The 16646-nt window shown below is 42.7% G+C and overlaps 1 protein-coding gene across 1 annotated transcript in view; it reads left to right on the plus strand.

The window, feature by feature from the left end:
- The window catches only part of ATP8B4 (ATPase phospholipid transporting 8B4 (putative)), a 190693-nt gene that overhangs the window by 16249 nt on the left and 157798 nt on the right, over window positions 1-16646 (plus strand). Inside the window, exon 3 of the mRNA XM_023751673.1 lies at window positions 16174-16287. Coding sequence (XP_023607441.1) covers window positions 16174-16287 — 114 coding nt within the window. The remainder of the gene's footprint in view (window positions 1-16173; window positions 16288-16646) is intronic.

Here is a 16646-nt window from a genome sequence, read left to right on the forward strand (position 1 = left end):
AATGTATTGAGTATCAAAGGCAGTTGGATTTTATATAAATCAAATATAAATTTATATATGTAATCATTAAAAATCAATACTGAAAGTATTTTGATACTAGGAAATAGTTCTTAATTTATGTTTTATGAACAAATAATTACAAATAAAATGCTGAAACCATACAGGTCTTATATGCATCGACTGGGGAAATATTCAGTATTTTTCATTTTATCATTTAAAAGAAAGGGTTTCTCTCCTCCCCACCCCCATTTCTTTTTTTCATTGTGTTATGCTCCCCCTTGCCTCCACATACCTGTTGAATTTCCTCCATGGTTCTTGTTTTCCCACTTAATGCTTGATCTGGTCTTTTTATTAGCCAGAGCTTAAACTGAAAATGCATGATATTTCTTTTCATCCAATGTACTTTTCTAAGGATTGAAGGAGAAGAAATCTAGAAAAATATGTTCAGCTGAGTCCAGGACACTTTGTTTTTGTGTTCTAAGTCTTAGTGTCAGGCATTTCAGTATTTCACCTGTGACACTGATGCAGGTCCATAGTCTAGTGCTGAAATCAAGTATCTCCAAAGACTCATCATCTATAGGAGACAAATGGGACTTTTTTTGATTTTTATTAATTTAATTGAATTATTTACATAGCCTTTTAAAATATACATGAAACCTCTCTTTTAAGCTTATCTAAACTCTCAGAGGCCATTTGCTTCTTGAAGTTGGTCCATAGGATTTAGATCAGCACCACTGGCCTCCTCCGGAGCTCGTTAGAGATACAGAATCTCAGGACCCATCACAAAACTACTAAGTCATAATCTGCATTTGAACAACCTCCCCAAATGATTCATGTACAAATGTTTGTGAATGAAACACTTGAATTTCATAAACACTGGATCCATCCACTATTCTTACCTTAGTTAGGAGTGCCCTAAAGATGTTGGCAAAAGCAAACAGGTGAGGAGGAAAAAGGTATTTAATGATCAAGTAGTGTTAGTGCTTTTTATGCCTTATCTCACCTGATCTTCGCAAGTCTGCTTGGTAGATATTATCAGTCACATTTTACAGATGGGAAAATTGAGGATTGGCGGGACTAAGAGATTTTCCTCTCAAAGTCACTTAGTTGGTAAAATGTGGAGTCTCCTTTCAGATTCAGGACTCCAAGCCCTCACTTTTTCCTAATACTCAATGATCTCCTGGGACAATTGGCATTTACCCAAGTACTTATTAACTGGGGTTGTTGTTGTTTAATGGTGAATATGACTTAGATTTTTTTTTGGAAAATGTCCTCAAGAAGTTCTTGAATCTTTCCTGAAATAAGATTTGCAGGGAGGGTCTTTCTTCTTAATCTATGCATCTCAAATTTGAGGATTGATTTGTCATTTTCCATATGTAACTCCTTTCTTCCCTCCCTCCCTCCTTTCCTTCCTTCTTTTTTTCTCTTTCTCCCTCCCCTTTCCCCTTCTTTGTTTTCCTCCTCTTGTTCTCTGCCTCCTCTTCTTCTTTACAATAGTTTCTGTCTAATTAGGACATGTTGAAAGTATTTTAAGTTACCATTTTGCAACAGAAACTTGGCATATTTCCATGGCATTTTCAGGGAAACTGTGGGGTTTTCATAAATGCAAAATCGAGTCTGAATTCAAGGTGTGGAGGGTGTAGAATGCTATGAGTTCTGTAGGTTGTGATAAGCTCCTCCCTCAATTCCATGCCAATGGTAAGTGAAGTGCTTTCAACTAAAGCTATTTATGAATGGACTATGCCATACCATATCTTACTTCCCATGTCTACCCAGTTGCCTGATGCTTTCCTGTTTCCAAGATCTTTCCTATCAGCAAGGAAATCCTCCTCACATTGAACTGTTAGAAATTAAGTGTTATTCTCCTTTGGGTATTTGAATGATCATGGAGATCAGAGGCCAGAGACAGTGTTTGACTCAAAGAGTTGGCCTGAAAAGTGATGCATCTGCATCCCCCTCCACTCTTATTCCATGGGTAGCACATTGCCAGGCATATAATAGGTGTGTACATTTTTGGTAGAGGGCTTCTGAGTCATTGCTATAGTCTACTTCATATTTGTTCATTTATCCATGCATTTACTTAACAACCACAATTATTATTAAAAATTAAGAAGTGTTATTACACATTAAATTATTAAGAACGACAATTATTCAGGAATTGCCATGCACCTGGCACAGGGGTGAGGTCCATAGATGTGGACAAGACTCATTGGTATTTGCCTTCAAGGAGCTCACAGTCCAGTGGGGCCACTTCTTCAGGTTTAGAATCAGAAAATTTCCTAGAAGCCCAAGGGCATGCTGGGGGCCAAGCCTCTGTTGTGGTCTACGCAAGTGCTTTCAAACTTTCTGGATGTCACTTTCTCTACAAGGCTATAGGCAAGTCATTTCACTGGAAAGGACTGTTGTGGGAGACTATCTAAAATGGGTTTGATATGAACAATAACTATTGGGAGAACACTAGTTTCTCAAAAAGGCCCCTAGGTTTCATCTTCTCCAGGCCCTTCAACCCCAGTCCTATCTGTAGTGCCACTGGTGATTCTCAGTGGGAAGCACAGAGCATAGTCTTCTGATCTCATGAAATGCCTTGTGATTCTGTTCTTCCAAACCCACCAACTTCTCTGGCTTCTTCCTCCCTGAAACCAACACACTTGCATAGGGGTCTGGATGAACTTTGTTTTTGAAACTTGCTCTTGATGACGGGAATGAGGAGGAAGAATGTGGACGAGGAATGCACTGGGGAAGAAGAATATGAAGGAAGTGGGGTGAGATGGTGGACAAGGTGTGGGTGCTGCAGCCAGGAGTCCCTCATTCATTCATGTGTTTATTTAGGAAAAAGGGGAAAGACTCTGGTCTGCTTTGTTCCAAAGCAGCTTTGTACACTCACTGTTACTCATAGCTGGCTGCCCCAGGGGTGCTTGGGTAGATCATTAGCTATTAAATAAATAAGTGCCCACTGCAATTTGCCCTGGAGCCTGGTACTTACAATTGCTCCTGTGAGAACAGCTCGGTTACAAATCTGTTCAGCAACTTAGAGCATCTGTTCTAGTGAGTTTTGTGACTCACATTTGAAATCACTGTGCATTTTCTCTGTTCACATCATGGCAGCCTTGCTCTGCTCAGCACTCATATGAGCTTCTTGAATCTCTGTGTCAGCTTTTACAAAAGACAACTGCGTACTTTCGTGTATGCCATTAGGGAGCTCCATTGCCACTTTCCCAAAGGAAATTTAGGGTAGTCTTTGTTTTAACTTAAGATTTATCCTAAGTAAAACCTCCAAATTTGGTGAAAATTCATTAAACCCTTTGTGTATGATGGGATCACAAAAAATAAAAGAATGACACTTCAATTTATTTGTAAATTATTATTATATTTATTGTGTTTTAATGATAGACGATGTGTTGAAGCCTCTCTCTTCCTACCTCCATGTAGAGAATTTTCCTTCTGTGTTTCCCATCCAGTCCTAGGTTCTTCCCTCTCAACACCTCGACTCCCAAACAGAAACCACTCAATAAACAAAAAACACAAAGCCAGGTGGCATGGGTTTGTCTAAATTGAGATTTATTACCAACCCAGGATAAGAAGAGGCTGGAGACCGTGAAAAGCTAGGAATGTTTTAGGGTGACATATTTATGAATTGGCCAGGGGTCCCAGTTGCCCCAGCACTCTGCAGAGGGTGGGGGCTCAGAGCTGCACTTCCCATCGGATCCCCAGGGGGTCAGGAGAAAATATCATGTTACCCCAGAGCTGGTGTTATTTGTGTAGAACCTTAGTGTCAGATTAGACTATTTGTAGTGTGTTATTATAACCCCTCAGCCCTTTGGGAAATTCTTTATGGGTGTCTTTCCTCGTTAACTGGACTTTTCCATTGTGCGTTTGTTATTGTCATAAACACTGAGGTCCTGCCTGAAATTTGGCTTAGTTCCCAGACTGCACAGCAGCGTGAGCATGGTCTAATTTTTAGTCCTAATAAACAAAGCAGGTCGTATGAACTAAGTTGTTCAAAGATGCAGCTGTAGTTTGGGAAACTGGCCTGAGCAAGGTAGCCCCACTTTAACGTAAAAAAATGCCCACCCTGGTCATTCAAGATCTCTAGAGCTCTAGAATGAGATGGGCCAATGGTCCAGAGCTCAGGGCCTGCTACTAAGCAGATGGCTGAGCTACAAGAAGGAGGCACAGAAGAGCTTTGGCAAAGCAGTAATAAGAGGCAAACAAATCATTAGGGATGCTCTATAAAGGTCCCACTGAAATACAACCTTTGCTTTTTTTCTTTTTTCTTTTTTGCATGCCTTCGTTTTGTTTTACCTCTTATCTGTCTGGAGAAGGCATATGCTAATTCTCTCTCTGTATAATTTAAGAGTATTTCCAATCCTTTTTCAGATGTCACAAAATAAAAGTTAACATTTTATCTAGAACTACTAGTATTTAAAAGTCTTTATGTATTGCATGAATCTAAACACCCGGGAGGAAAAAAAAATTGTGATTAAATTAACCTCAGAGGGAAATGTAATTTGTTCCCCTGATAATTGCCCCAAATTAGTTCTTTGTGGATAAATTACTATTTATAGGGTATTTACTAGCTCTAGAACAGTCTTTCAGACGCTGGAAACTATACCCCGGCCTGAGGGTAGAAAAGAGAACAAGGTTTATGATTTGCTTTGGGGGGAGACTGAGGCTGGGAAGCATGCCTAGCCACAGTCTGAGTTTTTGAGGTCTACAGGGGAAACAAAGAGCCCCAGACAAGTCCTGTGATGCTCTCCCTAGTTTGAGAGGATTGAAAACGACTGCTTTAGCTGATTGAGTTAATGTGCACAGGGAAGACCCTGTGCTTTAGTTTAGAGAGGTTCTCTTCTTCCCCAGGCCAAGCGTGTTTTACAAGGGTCAGTGAATTCAATGATCATGACAGAGTGTAGAAACTCTTTGTTTTTGACTCAGTTCCCAAGAAACACCATTTGGGAGAACACAGGAGTCTATAAAACATAACTTCTATGGGCAACCCTTGTCCTGCTCTAAGCCTCAGTTTCCTTATCTGTAAAATGGCACTGAAATAGTAATAGCTCACTGGGTTCTTTGAAGATTATCTGAGATGATGTATGGACAGTGCTCAGCACAGTGCTTGGCATATGTAAGTAGACAGTACATGTTAGTTGGTGCCATTGTATTACACAGAACCATACATTCTGCATTTGGTGTCCAAGTCTTGGTGACATGTAGGTCACCTCATTTCCTTTGACCATAACAGTGTTTAATATGGTGGTCTTCAAACTTTTGAGCATGTTCTCTACTTGTAAAACGAAAACCTTTCCAATATATATACATTTATTTATATACTAGTGCCCTGGTACACGGATTCGTGCACATTGAAAGGAAATTAATTAGAAGGTAGCAGGTGGGGCAGGACTGGGTGAGACAGGCCAGACAAGCCCTGGAGCCAACCTCCCACAGTCCCTCCCTGGCCGGCAGCACCTGGGGTGGTCTGTGGAGTAAGTGGGGGTCCCTTAGCCTGGCCTGTGGGGATTGGGCCGAAACCAGCTCTCTGACATCTCCCGAGGGGTCCTGGAGTGGGAGAGGGCACTCTGCAAAGTTGCTGTTGTACAGGGTGTGGAACGCAAATGCAAGTGTGCAGTAAACCAGATTCAGGGCCGACAGTGCCCGGGCAACAACATAACCCATGGCTGAAGGTAGAATCGTGCAACTCCACGAGGAATCTCTGGTTTTGGGGTGCATCACCTGAGAACTGCTACTGCCAAGTCACTGCAGCTTGGCAGCTCCTGCATTGAGCATCTGCCCCCTGGTGGTCAGTGCATGTCATAGCGACCGGTCAGATGGTCGGACACTTATCATATTAGCCTTTTATATATATAGATATTTATTTATATAACTATATGTATATACATAAGTATATGTATGTGTGTACCTATATGGTAAATACAATCTGTGCATTAAACATTAGTAACTTTATTTAACTTAAAATTCTGTTGTTAATATATGCAAAAAAGTTATTTTTTTCTGATAGCCTGAAGAAGTGTTTTGGGCATCCCTTGGGGTGACTGGTGCCCCAGCGGTCTCATCAGATAGGGTAATCTTGAGCTAGCATTAACCTGCAAAGTCAAATAGCAGGCTTCCTAAGGGAGCCTTGGAAGCCAGGTGCTCCTGTTGTGTTGCTGTTTTCTTCATAGCACTGATCACTTTGTTAAATTGTGTCATCAGTTTACAAGTTGATTGTCTGCTCATTCCTGCCTTGTTCCCCACAAATATATTACAACTTGTGCCAGGGAGACGTTGTTTATTCATACCTGCAGCCCTGGCTCAAGGACATAGTGCCTGATGCATAGCAGACTCTCAGTTGAATGAGTAGGTGAATGTAGGGGGAAACATGCCTTTTGCTTTTCCCTCCCACAAATGTTTTTGTTCACGGTGGAGAGCTCAGGCTCAGGAGAATGCTACCATGATCATGGTTGTAGCCAATGTTGATTGGCAGCTATTTGTAAAACCTCTTCTGTGGCTTGCCCCTCTCTCAACAGTGCTCACAGAGGAGCACTATCCTCTCTTCTTGGCTCCCAAAACTGAATGCAATGGACTCTGGACTGGGCACTGTTTGACCAAGCTGGGAAGCTGTGGTTCTGGCTGGTATCAGTGAGGTGCCAGATGCTGAATCTCCAGGCCCATTTGCCCCATACATGCATTCTTTTGGAATCTTTACATAAACATGGGTGTTTCACATATTTCCTGAGTGGTGCAAATGCCTTTAGGCCACTTCCTTTTTTATGCAAGTTGTCTGTGGACACAGTCTCTTTTTGGTTTTTGTTTTATGGTTTAGCGATAATCTCTCCTTTAGAGTCATGACTGTTTTTCTCTCTGGAATGCAGATTGTACCATAACAGTATTATATCTGCCTGCTCTTATGGCAAGAAAACTAGGCTCCTCTTACCCTACCACCCAAACTCCTGACAGTTACTTTTTATAGTTGTTATGACATAAAAATGTTTCATCAAATGTGGAAAGATCTTTTGATAGTGCTCAGACCGTGGTACTCATTGCGAAAGCTCCTGGGGTTTGGCCTGTGGGATTCACAGATGTAGGCAGTGTACCCAGACGACCACTGAACACACGCATTTACGCTTGGCCTTTTGTGACTCATTCTTTAAGGCAAATAACAGATAAAAATAAGCTGTTATATAAAAATGTAAGCTGATCTTATATAGATTATTGGTGCCCTTATCTGGTGTTTGGTTGGTTGGGAGTAAAAGAAAAATCAATTCAAATGGACTTAGACCATAAAAGAAATGACAATATAGCTAAAAAGTGCAGAGATAGGACTATCTTCAAGAGAGACTTGGCCTACTTTCTCACTCTGCATTTTTCAGCTCTGCATCTCCAGTGTGGAGTTTATTCTTGGCAGCGTCCCTTCTCAGGGTCCCAAGATGCTATCAGTGACCCCTAGTGCTACTCACTTCAGGTGACTGTAGAATCCAGTAGGAAAGAGAAAGCCTTCTATCTCCAACAAATCCCCAGAATTGACATGGGTCATGTGCTAATCCCTGAACTTTAAAATTGTAATTAGGAGGATAGGCCATGTGGTTGGTTTAAACTAATCCAGGCCTGACCTTGTAGTTATGGACAGGAGTTGAATCCATCCAGACCACAGGACTAAGCATGTTGGAGCCCTGTTGGCTGAGGTGAAGGGCAGGTAGTCAAATAGCTGTTATACCTGACATTAAAACAGGACTGGATGTGCAGCACTGATGTAGGTTTCTGACGTTTATTATTTGACGCTGGTGTGTCTTGTGTCTCTGAATATTAGGGCTAGTTTCCATATCTGGTTGTGGAGGCCATTAGTCATGTCTGTTAGTGTTTCTGTCTTTCTGCCGGTTGGGTACATGGTGATTCTTTCTGGTCAGTGAATTGCAAGCATTTGGATTAAAGCATTAAGTTGTGGATGTGAGGCGCTCTCTTTCCCTCTGGTACCGCAACTTGAAGCATGTGAAATGGTGTCTGGTCCACTGAGAGTAACTGTGATGAGCAGCACCTCCCTGCTGGCTCCTGTTGGATGTAGTAGCACGAGCAAGAAGCAAATCCTTACTCTGTTAAGCTATGAGGATTCTGGAGTTGTTTGTTACTGTGGCATACCCAGTTTATCCTGCCTCGTACATTGGATTGCCTAAATTCATTTGTATTATTTAGGGGTTGCTCACAAACCCCTTATATTTTTGTATAATTCTTTCAACTTAGCAAAAACGCTTTTATGTCTATGATCTCATCTCCACAATAGTCCTATATATAGCCGAAAAATATTAGCTTCATTTTGCCAGTGGAAGAATTGAGGCAAACTCCTCCAATGTTCTATTTACAGTTTGTTATTTTCTATTTGTTTTGCTTTCTTAAGCAATACGATTACACAAACTTTACTGTAAAGAATCATGTTGCTCATTTTATTAATATTTTATTTGATGACCCGCCTCTGAAAAATTTTGCTGTATTTTTCCCCACACCAAGCAGTCAGTGTTGAAATGTAAAGGACTTTGGCCACTGCCGCTTCTGTTGGAAAGCTTAGCTAAGGAAGTGTCTGGCTATACAGTTTGCCTGCATGGAGCTGTGTCAGGAGCAAAGAGAAACACTCTGTGGGGGGTTGAGAGGGAATACAAGGAAGCTGTAATCACACATCAGGAAATAGAGAACCGGGACTCTTACCAAGCAGGATGACTCTCACTAAGAGGAACAGGTAGCAATACAGGGTTTCTCTTGGCCAGAAAGTGGCAGCAGACTAGCAATACAGAGTAGAGGAGAGAGCAGGGGCTATTGTCTGAACGCAGAAGAGACATCTGCTGTGCACTGAATTGGGGGAGTATTAGGGTGAAGAGAGCAGACTCTAGAAGCAGAGTGCTTGGATTCAAATCCTGGTTCCACCACTTATCAGCTATGTAACCGTGCACAAATTACTTGATCTCTCTGACCTTGAATTCCCCTTATATATAATTGGGATATTAGTACCTATTTCATAAGGATATTGGGAGGATAAAATGAGTTGAGAAATATAAAGGTCTTAGAACAGTACACATAGTAAAAGCTTGGTAAATATCATCATCCTATATAATAACAGAGTAATATGCAAATAGACCGAAGAGCAGAATGACTGGAATGCCTGCAGACCCTTCCCCCGCCCAGCCCTGCCCTCCAGTGGGCCCCCTAATCCCGATTGGGGGCGGAGCTGGTTGGCAAACCACCTGTGGTGGCCCCTCGCCCTGGCCAGCCCTGCCCCTGATGGCCCCTATTGGGGTGGGCCAACTGGGCCCCACCAGTGCACAAATTTGTGCACCAGGCCTCTAGTCAATAATAATAATAATGATAATAATAATAATAATAATAATAATAATTCTAGCTGGTTTGGCTCAGTGGATAGACTGCTGGCCTGTGGACTGAAGGGTCCCAGGTTCAATTCTAGTCAAGGGCACATGCCCAGATTGCGGGCTCAATCCCCAGCAGGGGCCGTGCAGGAGGCAGCCGATCAATGATTCTCTCTCATCATTGATGTTTCTATCTCTCTCTCTCCCTCTCCCTCTCCCTTCCTCTCTGAAGTCAATAAAAAAATATTTAATAATAATGATCTCACCTAATAATAGACAAACATGTAAATTGACCGTCCCTCCACTACAGTCACCACCCAACCAGGAGAGTATGCAAATTAACCCAACAAAGATGGCAGTTAATTTGCATACATAGGCGCGAAGCGGCGGAGCGAAGACTGAAGGCTCTGGCCGGAGCAGTGAAGACTGAAGGCTCTGGCTGGAGTGAAGGCCTGGGTCCCGGGTGCTGGAGGAAAACTGGTGCCGGCAGCCAAGGGAAGGGAAGGCCTTTTGCACAAATCTCTTCGTGTAACGGGCCTCTAGTAAATAATAAATTTGTTGCCACCCTTTCTGCCACCACCTTGGTCCAAGCCACGCATTATCTTTCACTTGGACTAATTCAAAGACCTCTTCATTGGTTTTCAAATCTATTCTTGTGTCATTTCCAATTTGTTCACCTGGTAGCCAGGTTAATATTTTAAAATTAGAATTCATAAAGTTACTTCTTTGCTTAAAACCTTTCAGTAATTCCCTCTTTACTTATACTTTTAGTCTTTATCATAAAATATAGCTTCCAACGAACTTGTTTCCCTAGCCTCAGTTTGTGCTGACATCCATAGTAAAGCCTCATAGTTCCTCTTTTAGATCCCCAAGTGTGCCATCTTCTGCCAGCCTCAGGGCCTTAAGACTAATATATTTTAGAGGAGCAATGCCATTTCCTTATCCTGGTGTTGCTTTTCAGCTGGAGGGGTCTCTACTGGGGTGATACTTCTCTTTCCACCTCTACTCACTCTGTCCCATGGGAGGTGGAGTCATGTGTCAATCTCAGAGGAAAACCTGGGTCTCCTGAATTTAGCCCTGCCCTCTTCCTCTCAGAGGTTAGCTTCCTATAGGGAGCAGGTTGTCTCTGATGTTCCTCTAGCAGTGGGCTCTTTCCCACTACCTAGGAGGTCTTGCCTGTTTTGCGATTGCCTGTGTGGTTAAGCCTACCTCACTATAGGGTCAGTTAACTGGCTCTCCTGCCTAACGAACTAAAGCCATGACTTCCATCCTGGCTTCTATCAGCACTAAAGATGCTATATGGGTTCTTTAGACAATTTTCTTTCTACTTTGTCTCTTCCTTCTCCCCTTCATGCTTGTCCTCCTCTGGATTGGGGTGTTTCTAGTAGTCTGTGGTAGAAAAGCTAAGAGGGCCATGGAGATCTTCTGTGCTGTATTATGGAATGAACTATGCTAAAATTTTACTGTAGGCTGGCTCAATGAAATGACTAAATATCAATGTGGCTGATTTGAGGTCTTAACAATGCTCATATTCTTGAGTGGAAAACAAAGGTAAATGGGTCCAGAGAGTCTCCAGGAGGGGGAGCCCTGGTTCCTTGTTCTCAGTCATAGCTGTGAGGATTTGCATCATCTGTGACTAAGTCACAACAGAGCCAGTAAACAAACACAATCATTGCTGGAGTTTAAGCAAATAGGAGAAAATTGTCAATTGGCACCATCACTTTATATCGCGCAATTAGCTGTTCACCTATGCGGAATTCAGTTTTGCAGGAGAATTTGTTTTATAATTCTTGCCATGGTTTTGAATGTCATAGCTGATGTTCAGTCTGTTCTTTTAGTAAGATACAGGCTCACACTTAAACTAAATTTTTAGTTACACTTAAACTAAAACAAACATATAAAACAAAAATAGGAATATTTGATTCTTTTAGTTAACTGCTTTTTCTCCTTAGCTTTTCTCTTCCTTATAATGTTCTCTAAATCTCTCCTTTAAAAAACTGTGTTGTTACAGTTCAGTCTTCCCTCCAAGTCCAGCTCTTGAGTAGATAACTCATTGCAAAATAGCCATCATTAACTTAAAGAATAGCCTTTAGCACATTACTATGCATCAGACCAACTAAGCTGGATATTCTCTTGACACCTTTCTTACTCTCCTACACTTATTGCCAGAGCTGGACACATTGATTCATGGCAAATGTTAAAAATGGCCATTTAACAGATGACTATTTTCTTTAAAAAAAATATATATATATATAATTTGTTCTTCTTTTAAATATATTTTATTGATTTTTTACAGAGAGGAAGGGAGAGGAATAGAGAGTTAGAAACATCGATGAGAGAGAAACATCGATCAGCTGCCTCTTGCACACCCCCCACTGGGGATGTGACCGCAACCAAGGTACATGCCCTTAACCAGAATCGAACCTGGGACCCTCCAGTCCGCAGGCCGACGCTCTACCCACTGAGCTAAACCGGTTAGGGCTGACTATTTTCTTTAAAGAGTATCAGTGATTACTAGGAATCAGTGTGGGTTCACTTAAAACAAGGTACACTGACTAATCTCAGTTTTAAAATATTAGTGGATGGAAATACCTGGGCATGCTGATTCTGAATTTCAGCACTACTCCAAATTCCATGTTTTCTTTGTAGATAAGATAGATTGAAGACTCATGGGAGTATAGTTAGGTGGATTAATAAGTGGCTAAATAAAATGTACTTAGTATCTATATATATAAAAGGCTAATATGCAAAGTGTCCCCTCGGGAGTTCCACCGGGAGACCAGGAGTTCGATCACTCGCTATGACGTGTGCTGACCACCAGGGGATGGCTCAGAATGAAGGAAGGCCCTGGCCAGCAGCTGGCAGCCGGGGAAGGAAGGCCCCTTCTGGCAGCCAGAAGACCCTGATCAGCCCTGATCGCCAGCCAGGCCTAGGGACCCTACCAGTGCACAAATTTCGTGCACCAGGCCTCTAGGGTTTTATATAAACTCTTGAGAAAGATGTTAACAATAATCTGTGTAGAGGTCTCCAGTAGTTTGCCAAAGTTTTATTTTTTTATTGATTTCAGAGAGCAAGGGAGAGGGAGAGAGAAATAGAAACATCAATGATGAGAGAATCACTGATCGGCTCCCTCCTGCACACCCCACAATGGGGGATCGAGTCCTCAACCCGGGCATGTGCCCTTGACCAGAATTGAACCTGGGTCTCTGCAGGCTGACGCTCTATCCACTGAGCCAAACAAGCCAGGGCAAGTTTTATTTTATTTTATTTTTTTTATAAGAGAATCTTTTTTTAAAATATATTTTATTGATTTTTTACAGAGAGGAAGGGAGAGGGATAGAGAGTTAGAAACATTGATGAGAGAGAAACATCGACCAGCTGCCTCCTGCACACTCCCTACTGGGGATGTACCTGCAACCAAGGTACATGCCCTTGACCGGAATCGAATCTGGGACCTTTCAGTCTGCAGCTGACTCTCTATCCACTGAGCCAAACTGGTTAGGGAAAGTTTTATTTCTTTAATTAAAAATTTGGAGTTGTATTTAGCCCTGTTCATTTTAAAAAATTCAATTTATTGGGATGAGATTGGTTAATAACATTATGTAATTTTCAAGTGTACAATTCTATAATACACTGCATATTTTATTGTGTGCTCACCATTCAAAGTCTAGTCTCCTTGTATCACCATATATTTGATCCCCTTTACCCTCTTCATCCACTACCACCCCTGCAACCATCTCCTCTAGTAACTAACCTTCTGTTGTCTGTGTCTATGTATTTGTTTGTTTTTTGTTTGTTTGTTGCTTTCTGTTTTATATCCCCCATATGAGTGAAATCATATAGTTCTTGTCCTTTCTGACTGACTTATTTCACTTAGCATGCTACTCTCAAGATCCATCCATGTTGTTGCAAATGGCAGTATTTCATCTTTTCTTATGGCTGAGTAGTATTCCATTGTATATATGTACCACTTCATCTTTATCCAATCATTCACTGAAAGACACTTATAGCCCTGTCCTTTTTAATGTATAGTCTATAGCTTTGGAAGAATAATAAAAGACATGTGTTTGAAATTTTCTGATGACACAAAGTTGGGAGGAATATTTAATAGTCTGGGATAGTTCAGTTAAGAGTAAATATTTTTTTATTAGGTTGGTATACTAGGAATATAAAAAATATCTTGCACATAGATATTTAAAAACATCAACTGTATATGCTTAAGGGGAGACCTGATTTAATTGTAATTTATGAAAAAATAATCTAGAGATTTTAGTTCATCAAAACTCAATATGAATAAACAGTGAGATACAATTGCCAAAATGCTAATGACATTTAAGAACATCTGTCTCTGTTCTAAAGGGATTAGTTGAACTAAATTTTTAATATGTGTTTGGTTCTGGACACGATGTTTTAAGAAAGATGCAGAGAAATTGGGAAAATTCCAGGAGAAGCTGATCAGGAAGAGTTGTCTATAAAATAGGTCATGGAGAATGGCTGAGGGGTTCTAGAATGTCTGGACCAGAGTACAGAAGGTTTATGGGAGACCTAGGAGTGATTCTTGAAAATTTGAAGGTTGTCAACATACGAAGGGTTTAGATTTGGGTTAGGTTACCCCAGAGATGGAATTTGTCACATGTCAAGAAGTTATAGGGAGGCAGATTTGGGTTTCTCATTATAAAACCATTTCTAGCAATTTTCATTCTACAGTGGAGACAGGCTGCCTTGCAAGGTGGTTAGTTTCCCACCACAGGAGACTTTCAACGACAGGTGTAGGGGCCCTTTGTCAGAGTTATCAAAAGGGCCATGCTTTAGGAAGGTGTATCAAATGATCCCTGATGTTCCTTCCAATCTCATGGGCCCCAGCATGAGCTCAGTGTTTGCACATAATAGGTGCTCAAGCAATATATGTGAAATCAATAAATTAATAAGAGTAAAAAAAATCTCAGGGGCAGACCTTTGCACTTGATATATCTATATATATAAAAGCCAAGTGACTGGAAAGCCAGACGCACACTGTGGCTGGCCAACTGGCCCAATCGGGGGTGGGGGGTGTAGGGGGAAGGTGGCCCCTCCCCCCAGCTGGCCCCACCCCAATCAGGGGCTCCTGCAGCCCCTCTCCCCCACTGGCCTGGCCCGCTATGCCCCCATCGGGGTTGGCCTGCCAGACCCCACCTGTGCACGAATTTGTGCACCAGGCCTCTAATATATATATATATATATCTACACTAATAAAAGAGAAACATGGTAATTGGCGTACGGCCACTACCCTTTTCATTGGCTAATCAGTGAGTATATGCAAATTAACTGTCAGCCAAGATGGCGGCGGGCAGCCAGGCAGCTGAGAACAGGATGCTTGGTTGCCCCAGCGATAGAGGAAACCAAGGTTCCCGCCTGCAGCTGCGGGGCTCTGAGCTCCTGAAGCAACAGCTCCAAAAGATACAATGTTTCAATAATAGAAGCTAAAAGAGGGCGGTTAATCTGCATACTCAGGCTCCAAGCGGTAGAGCGAAGCCAAACAGCCCTGTGCCACAGAGCAGAGAGGTCTCACTGCCCGGGGATCAGCGGAGCCGAGAGGCCTCCCGGCCGCCTGGATCAGTGGAGCCGAGAGGCCTCCCAGCCGGGTTTCAGCAGAGCCGAGAGGCCTCCCGGCCCCGGGATCAGCGGAGCCCAGAGGCCTCCCGCCCCGGGATCAGCAGAGCCGAGAGGCCTCCCGGCCCCGGGATCAGCGGAGCCGAGAGGCCTCCCGCCCCGGGATCAGCAGAGCCGAGAGGCCTCCCGGCCCCGGGATCAGTGGAGCCGAGAGGCCTCCCACCCCGGAATCAGCGGAGCCGAGAGGCCTCCCGGCCAGGGGATCAGCGGAGTGGAGATGCCTCCCGGCCCGGAATCAGCAGAGCTGAGAGGCCTTAGGGCCCTGGGATCAGTGGAGTCTGATGGAAGCCCTGTGTGTTTATGCACCCTGGGGGTGCAGAGGTCCTGTCCTAGGCAGAGGCCTATGGCGAAAATTTCGACTCTGAGAAGCAGCCTACGGGCTGGAAGGTGGCTCCTCTGACCTCAGTGCTGGAGAAGACCATTAAGCAGAAAACTAAAGAAACCGATTTTACATCATTTCCCAGGTGGAGAACAGTTGGCATGTAAGCCCCTGACCAGTGCCCAGCCTCTCCTCTGTCAGTCTATCTCACTCTTAGGTACCATGTTCTTTGTTCTGTCTTAACTGCAACTCATTTTTAAACTAGATTGCTTTTAAAAGAAGACTAAATAAAGTTTCCCTTAAGTTATTTAGGTGGTGCTGGGGCTGCTGGGGGCCTGATAGAAGACACAAACACACAACGGGGGGGCCTGTACCCAGCAGCCCCAAGGCCCGCCACCTTGGTGCTGGGGCTGCTGTGGGTATCAGAGACACAAACCCGCAGGCCCGGCACCCAGCAGACCCAAGGCCTTCGTGGCAGAACTAAGGAGCAGCAAGCCAAGCGGTAGGAAGCAGCAAGCAGGTGGGCAGTAACAAGGGAGGGGTCCCAGACTGCAAGAGGGCACATGCTGGGCTAAGGGACCCCCCCACCCATCCCCAGTGCACGAATTTCGTGCACCGGGCCTCTAGTATATATATCTCATAAATGATTTTATGGCATTGAACAGTAATTTCACCTAGATTCAGGAGCATGTCATCTTAGAAAAAAATGAAGGCCTTGGGCCACACAGAGTTTAAAATTTCCTAGATAGCTGGCTTATATTTCTTGCTGTGGTATAACTCATTCTCATCCTTGTAAGTTTTAGAGCTATTTCTGATAATGAACAGGCTTTGCCCCAAACTAACATGATGCTATTTCTTTTCTAGGATAATCGTATCCACACATCCAAGTACAACATTCTCACCTTTTTGCCAATTAATTTATTTGAACAGTTCCAAAGAGTGGCAAATGCCTATTTCCTTTTTCTTCTGATTTTACAGGTAATGTTTATGCTGTATTTCTTCATGATCTCTTTGTTAAATGTATTCATATAATTTGAAAAAGTAAGTTACTTCACTTAGTTAAATGTCCATGATTAGTAAAACCATCCTTATGAGATTTTTAATGTTATTATGTTATTATTGCTGTTTCTCTTCACAAATGTGGGAGGGCTAGGAATGGATAAAAACTAGCACATTCATCATTTTAAACACTGAGGTAATTTTAAAATGCAGTCTTGCACTTCACTTGAACCAAACCAGAGCCTAATGATTATTGTTCACGGCCTCTCCCCTTTCTTTATCTCCCTTTCATGTCAGCAGTATGGGTATTGCCAGAGTGAAGACAATGAGTCTAGCAG

Source organism: Myotis lucifugus, unplaced genomic scaffold, assembly GCF_000147115.1.
Source record: "Myotis lucifugus unplaced genomic scaffold, Myoluc2.0 scaffold_23, whole genome shotgun sequence".
NCBI classification, from domain to species: domain Eukaryota; kingdom Metazoa; phylum Chordata; class Mammalia; order Chiroptera; family Vespertilionidae; genus Myotis; species Myotis lucifugus.